At 43.4% G+C, this 7,975-nt stretch overlaps 1 protein-coding gene across 1 annotated transcript; it reads right to left on the bottom strand.

The window, feature by feature from the left end:
- Positions 1-3,260: 3,260 nt before the first annotated feature.
- LOC142573891 (uncharacterized) lies at positions 3,261-6,410 on the bottom strand (the record flags this gene model as incomplete). The annotated part of the gene is made up of 1 exon (XM_075683103.1): positions 3,261-6,410. A coding segment is annotated over one exon (1,221 nt), but the record flags the coding sequence as incomplete, so codon positions are not given.
- Between the last annotated feature and the right edge of the window lie 1,565 nt (positions 6,411-7,975).

Genomic DNA, 7,975 nt, shown 5'->3' with positions numbered 1-7,975 from the left:
AAGGGGGTGCTTAGGGCACCCCCACATGATGTGGTTTAAGTCTGCTCTGGGAGAGATACAGAATTTACAAGAGGGAGTGTGTTTTGAATGACGGTTCCACCGTTATCAGTCTAACCCCCTGACGTAGCCACTTCTCTCCTATGCTTATGTGGGTGTTTTATTGCGAAAGCAATACTGCTCGCACTTTCGGCCCATCGGTGGTCGTGGCGCCTCCTTACACAACTGCACGTCACGTGACTGTGTGACGTCACGCCAGACCGAGAGACGGGGCCCCAGCTCGCGGCATCGATGGTGGAGGCCATAGAGTTTCTCACTACATTACGTAGAGGGAAATCTGGCGCTGCTGCGCTGTGGTATGCATGGGAATGCCGGTATATTGTGGATTCGGATTGGCATCGTTCTCGTAGAGACAGGACACCTTGAAGACGCGCCTGGCAAGCACCGTTCCGTCTGTCACAATGGTTCATTTTCTACTAAAACAGCACGTAAAAAGCTGTTTTAGCTTTATTATTACGCGAAAACATGTTTTGGTTAACTATGAGAACTTGTTATTGTGTGTACGACTACATGTTACGTAAAAAGTATCAGCGGGCCGCTAAAGTTGGAGGACAGACGACAAGGTTCGCGCTCACTTTGAAACAGTTGGTCGTCTGTTCTTGCTTTTCTTCGCTTGGTCATGCATCGTGGGTGAGTAAAGATGTAATATGCGTGAATGGAAACATTTTATGAAGATTTTACTTTGAGAACGTGTTATTTGCGTAGCCATATCCACGTTTTAGACGAAGCCTCTTACAACACCAGCCAACACGAGCCTCCCAGACACATATACCGTCATTCCCATGACGGCACGGTGCCCCCTTAAGAAACTCCCATAGACGGTGGCACCAGATTACCCTCTAGGTGTTATAGTGAGAAACTCTATGGTGGAGGCGAAGCCTTGCGCGCCGCTGCTGCGGCGCTACCGAGAGAGAGCGCTCGCTGGTGTGACGTCACGCTAGGAGGATAAATGGGGCTACAGCTCGGCTCCTCGCAGTGGTCGGTGCGCTGCCTTGCGCTATGTTGGATGATGTATAGCCATAAGTTTAAGAAAGGGCAACCATGTCCACACCATCAGCCGAACCAAGGCGCAGCCAAGGGTACTGCTTTCGCAATCTTCCAGGCTTAACCAAGCTAAGCCTTCAGCCATTTTTTTCTAATATTCCGCGGTGGGCGCAGTATGTCTAGAATCGCAGCGTCCTGTGCTCTATGCGGTTGTACGGGACTGGCAGCCACGCATCGTTACGGAACTTCCCAAATAACAATACGAATCGGTTTTGGCACTTGGTAGAGCAGTGAACGAGGGATCCGAAAGAACTGTGATTGTTCCGCAAATATATATATTTCTCTATAATTCTTCCAGAGCTAATTCAAAAAACGCTGCTAGAAATCTTTATTTTACACTTTTGCTTGTTTACTTGTTCTTGACAGTGTTCTTCCTGTGCTTCTGTCATGCTCGAGTTCATTTCATGTGGTTCCTTCTTTGCCAAGTAAGGGAGAGGTCTATCTCACGGGCGTACCCTTAAGATGCACCTTATGTCAATTCTCTTTTGCGGGTTTACACATTGTTATGGTGGGCCTTATTCACAATTGACTTATTAGTAGAGGTACCTTCCTCCCCCCCTCATTTGCGTAGAAAAGTTACCTTGGTGTGCCCCCCTCCTCCCCCCCCCCCCGAAAAAAATCCTGGGTATGTGCCTGTTGCAGATACTCCACTGTACCGGAAACAATATGCACAAGGTTTTCTTCGAGTAACGCAATTCCATACCTAACAAATGTAAATTATTGGAACTTTTTTTTTCATGAGTCGTTAGCATTGCTTACTGGAAAGCGAAGCAATATTGAGACACATATCATTCACGCGTGCACTTTGCTTAAATATCTTCTAAAACAGTGCCGAAAAGCATAAACAAAGTGTACTTACACCTCGCGTGCATTTTACACGCCGTTATAAAAGATTGCCGAAGGGGTCACTGAAGTCTGCAGATATTTTTTTTTTTCAGGTTCAAAGAAGCATGCACGCAAAGCCCCGGAACCCCACCGTAGTCGGCGCCTATGATCTCGTGCCAGAGAAAATTAAATGCACAAGTGGACGTTGGGTGCATAACATAGGTAAAAAAGACAAAGGTGCAGCATACGATTCTGGAACCATGTAAGAGCGCTCGGAGCTCCAACTAAATAGCCTCAAACCGCTATGACTGATGAGCACAGTAACACCTTCGAAGGAGACGATGCGCTGTGGTACACCAGACACGTTATTAGCAATAACTTCGACACAAAAGAGCGTACTTTAGCCCTCAACAGGTGCAGCAACAACATAGAAGCATGAGAGATCAAAATTTAGCACAGAAAGCTTTTACTGGGAAAAAATATGCGGATCCCATGAAATGTGGGATCCTACCATGAATTCTACCACTATAAATAATGGTCAGTTCATTTTTATCGTCGCATAACACATTCTGCCCAGTTTTCAGTTCCTTTATTATCAGATAACCTTGATGCTGCATTTTCGAATGACCACTTTCGAGGATACTTCTGTGCATTGGCATAGCCGGAAGGGGGGAGTTGAAACCCCCCCTCCCCCTTTCCCACGGAAGTTTCAGGAGGTGGGCTCTGAAAGAGCGATATGGATGAGGGGGAAAGCTTGAATATGAAAGCAAGGCGAAGACTTGTGGCAGTCTGAAGGATGGGGTGGTTGTCATATGTCACCGTACCTAGAACTTAAGTTTAACCAGTTTTCCTGCAACTGCTGTAGTCTCCTCACCTTCTCACCTCATCAGGAGGAGGGACGCACATAAAAGTAATCAAGAATGAAGTTGGTAGATAATTATGGACATAGGGAGAGTGTCTCGTGACTGCAAGATCGCTCAGCACCACACAGCTGTGGCCAGTTGCTTAGCTGAGGCTCACCTACCACGTGGTAATACGTGTTACTTGCTTCGAAGAGCCCATCCTAACTAAACGTTTTGGCAATTTTCGGAATAGACGAGTGTCAGGAGGCACAACGCCTTCAAATCTCTGGGAGCTGCTGGCCCTTATTTTACTGCGAACAATGGATGCCATAATTTTCACAAAGGCTTCTAAACAGGAAGCAGCCCTGCTTTGGACCGCCTGTCTCATCAGTTCCCGAGTGTAATCAAATAACAATATGCATTGCATGATGGTTACAATACCATGATCGCAAGTTACTTCCAAAGATCTCTTCAAACAAATCGGACAGCAGGTCACCAAAAGTGAGCGAAACTTGCATCACATTTATTTATTTATTTATTTACAGAGTACCTACATCGCCATAAAGGCATTACGTAGGGGGGAACAAAAATAAACAGTTATACAGAAAAGCTTTTGGACTGATATACTCACGAACAGAAGCACTACAAAAGCTGTTAGAGAAAGGCATACAAGTAATGTGAAACAAACAGGTTCCAAGATATATAACACATGCATTTGTTTTATAAGAGCGCCGTCACAGCATTGAATAGAATAGTTCGTTATTTGACACATTTACTATATCATTTGATAAACTGTTCCATTGTCTAATTGATTTGGGGAAAAAAGAATAGTAAAAAGTGTTTGTTCTGCAGTTATAGGCTGAGATCTTTTTGTTGTTATCACAGCGAGTCGATATATAATCTGGTTCTAGAAGATAGTTATAGTGATTAATACCTGTCTGATTATTATATATTCGGTGCAACAGTTTAAGCCTTAACTTCTGCCTGCGCATATGTAGTAGATCCCATCCTAAAGTGGCCTTCATTTCGGAAACGCTAGAGTACGGGCTGTAATTATTGCAAACAAACCTTACTGCTTGGTTCTGTAGTTTTTCCAGTCTATTAATGAGGTAATCTTGATAGGGATCCCATATTACACACGCATAATCAAGTATTGTCCTAACATGCAAGAAGTATAAAGTTTCTTTAACTTCGCGTGTTGCCTGTTTAAAATTTCTGCGAATAAAATGTAACATCCTACTAGCTTTTGCTATGACAGTGTCAATCTGTTTATGCCAAGTGAGTGATTCGGTAAAGTAGACTCCTAGATACTTATATTCCGACTGTATGTCGATAAGCGTGCCATTGATGTTATATCGGTGCTGAACTTTGGATAATTTTCTGGAAAAACTTACGCTGCTGCACTTTTTTATATTTAAATTCATGTTCCATTTTTTACACCAGATCGCTACGTTATCTAAATCTGTTTGCAATGTATCTAAGTCATCTTCAGTGGTAATTTCTCTGTAAATCGCACAGTCATCAGCAAATAGTTTTAGGGGTGATGTAATTAGTTCGACAATGTCATTTATGTAGATTAAAAATAACAAGGGGCTCAGTACGCTTCCCTGAGGAACGCCCGAAGAAACAGTTATTGGTGAAGATGGAGCGTTGTTTAGGCCGACAGACTGGGTTCTTCCGTTTAGGTAGTTTCGTATCCAATTTTGAGCGTTTTCGTTTATGTTTACTGCAGCAAGCTTTACATCTAGGAGCTTATGGGACACAATATCGAAAGCTTTTTGAAAATCAATAAAAACCGCATCGACCTGACTACTGTTATCAATGGTTTTAGATAAGAAGTGCTGGAATTCTATTAGTTGTGTGTTGCAGGAATAACCTTTTCGGAATCCGTGCTGGGAAGGTGTAAAAAAAAGCGTTCGGTGAAGGATGTCCCGTATGACCTCATTATGATCCTGAGATTCCGCGCATGTGGGAAACTAGACTGCAATTTCAATCCGTGCTGGGAAGGTGTAAAGCGTTTGAGTCAAGGAATGTGGATATGTTACTATATAAAATGTGTTCGAATATCTTGCAACATATTGACGTTAGTGAAATCGGCCTATATTTTTCTCTGAGTTTTCTGTCGCCCGATTTAAAAACGGGTGTCACGCTTGCCGTTTTCCAATTTTGGGGAATGAGGCCTGTTTCAAGGGAAAGCTTATAAATGATCGTTAAATACTGAGAAATGATGCTATGACGCTCTTTAAGGACCACTGGGAATATTCCATCAGGTCCAATTGCTTTTGTGTCATCTAAATGCCGTAACAAAGAGTCGACGCCACTAACATCAAATTTAATGTCTGGCATCATATCGCCTTGATTGGCGTTGTTCAAAAGCGAAGTCTCCCCAGCAGGTAATAGCGAAAACACAGATTGGATGTACTAGTTGAAGCATTCCGCCCTCTGATAGTCCGACGTCACGGTTTTGCCGTCAACAGTTAAAGATGGTATTGACATGTCTTCTTTTCGATTTTGTTTTACATATTTCCAAAAAGATTTTGGGGTTTCTCTCAAGTTCTTGTTTAATTTAACAAAGAAGGTATCTTTGGCAGATTTAACTGTTGCTTTCAATAGCTTATTTATCTCTTGCAAGCGTTTCTGATTTGCCAGACTGGTGTCAGCAGAAAACGTTTTGTACGTTTGTCTTGCTTTCCTTATAGGTTTATGTATTTCTACGTTAAACCAAGGTTTTTGTTTTTTTCGTTGCCGCAGGTACCTGCATGGAGCATGAATTTCGACTAGTTTAAGTATTTTGTCCCGAAATGCTGACCACAATGTTAACGGACAGCGTGTGTTTGACATATATTGGAAAGTAGGAAAGAAATTTTCAAGTTCGGTCCTGATAGCAGCATAGTCTCCTCTGTCGTAGCTGTACACTTTTCTTTGCGGAATTTGCGCCATCCGTACTCGCTGTATGTTAAGTTCTATGACAACTGCCCTGTGGTCACTAATACCTGGGCAAACAGTAACTTTTGATATGTTCGGCTCATTGCAAAGTACTAAGTCGAGAATTGCATTTTCTCGCGTAGGTTCCAGTACGTACTGCTGCAATCTATTTAATCCGAGCAGTTCTTCGAACTCTTTGTAAATACAGGACCTATTACCAGCCGCACATCCGGCATTCCAGTTGAATTCTGGCAAATTGAAATCCCCCCCTAGAAATACGCTATTAGGCAGAAGAGATAGCATCTCAGACAGCAATCCGAATGAGTCGCTGCTGCCAGGTGGACGGTAGAATGTTCCGTACACTACATTGTTTCCGTTAGGCAATTTCACAAGGCACCAGACAGACTCAGAATTGTTTTCAAATAAAATTTGTGTACTCGACAATGCATTTGATATCAAAATGAATACTCCCCCGCCATGTCCATGCCTATCTTTCCGATAGACAGTAAAACCAGGCGGAAAGATTTCTACATTAGGTATAGTATTGTCTAACCATGATTCTGTGCCCATCACAATCTGAGGTTTAACAGTGGCTACTAAAGACATGAAGTTATCGACTTTGTTCTTTACGCTGCGACAATTTACAAGCAGGACAGAGAGCTGTTCAGGCCGCGAGCAATGCGCTGAGTTATCTTTCGGAGGAACGGAATTCGGAATGCATCATTTGCCTCTGTCGAGTCGCGCATGCGCCTGAAGTGGAACTGGCATCCGCATATCGCTATCCCAGACAAACGTTTGCCCATTGATGATCAACTTATCATAAATCAAGCGAACATAATTTTCTTTTTCTTTTTTCTTTCTCATAATTCCAAAGCTGACGTCTTTTTTCTTGTACGGCTCGGCTGAAATCTTCAGAGATGCTGTACGAAGTGCCTTTTAGTCTGCAAGCGTTCTTAGACATTTTCTCTAGCCTTCCACCTTGAAAAGCATGCTACTATGGGCTGGTTTTTGCCTTCTCTGAAAACACCTACGCTATGAGCCCGTTCAACCGAAATATCATCAAGTTTCATCACATCTTTGCATATTCCACTAATTAGTTTTTCAGATGCCTCCCACGTCTCGTTATGCTCCCTGTCAGGCAACCCGAAAAAGACCAGATTCTGTCTGCGGCTTCTATTTTCCAAGTCGTCTAGTTTAGCCATAAATTTATCTTCCATTTTTTCCACCCGAGCAATAAGACTTTCTACATTGTTTGCTTTCTCTAATAAGCCCGTAATTTTGGATTCTAATTCACATTGTCTTGTTGTAATTTCCGTTAACTTCGCAAGCACACTTTCCTGGCCTGTTTTCATTTCTAAGAGAATCCTTTCAATGTCTGTCATTTGGTCACATTCAACTGCATTCATGGGCCCTGGATTTAGTTCTACATCCCCCGATAGGAGCAGTAAGATTTGGGAAAGCATCAGACAGCCGTCGTAGAGAGAGAGAATAGAGCATCAACGAAGCATAGGCTGGCATGTTCAAGACACTCAATCATTTGTCGCTTGCTAATAGGGCATGACACTCTTAAAAGCATAACGTTGCTAGAGCGATAACACTTAGTTCCATTTAGGTAACTGACCTGGTACATGAAGAAGCGTAAGTTTGTGCCGAAAAGAGCGTCGTGCCCCAGTTGCTCTAGGCTTGGCTGGTCCTTTATATGGCCAGCGCGCAGCATAACCGGAAAGGTTCCCCGATGCGCAGATTCCACTTCGGTGTGTCGGAGATCGTACACGATTTCCAGCAAATAATCTTGCGGACCGCGTAAGACATGAGCAGATGATTGCAGATCCGTTGTAGCAGCTCCTGGCCAAGGTTTGGTGAAGCCATGTTCCACCGCGAAGACGGCGTTCGCCACGACAGCGAAGAATCCGTGCAGCACCTGGTACATTAAGAAGCGTGACTTTGTGCCGAATATTATCGAAGCTCTACCGCAAAGTTTCGTTCCTTTATTTTTAATTATATAATAATATAGTATGCCCACAACGCCGAAAGCATGATTGAGTGACAGGAAACTTGAAAAATAGCGCCTGCTCTCTCCCATTCGTAGCCGTGGCCATACCAGGCACTAGAAGTTCTGGCTGGAAAACAATGGTGATCTCAGCTGTTACCTGGGCAGCAACAAGCCTGGCCTGGCCTGCAAACGAGATGACACACGATAGTGCGCTGCCTTGTTTTTGAATGGCCCTGTTTTTCCAAGTCATGTACCATCGACATAGGTCATCGACATACATTATACAAAT

This window comes from Dermacentor variabilis, chromosome 3 (genome assembly GCF_050947875.1).
Source record: "Dermacentor variabilis isolate Ectoservices chromosome 3, ASM5094787v1, whole genome shotgun sequence".
NCBI classification, from domain to species: Eukaryota; Metazoa; Arthropoda; class Arachnida; order Ixodida; family Ixodidae; genus Dermacentor; species Dermacentor variabilis.
Note: the sequence above shows the minus strand (reverse complement) of the source record. Positions and strands in the feature narration are given on the sequence as shown.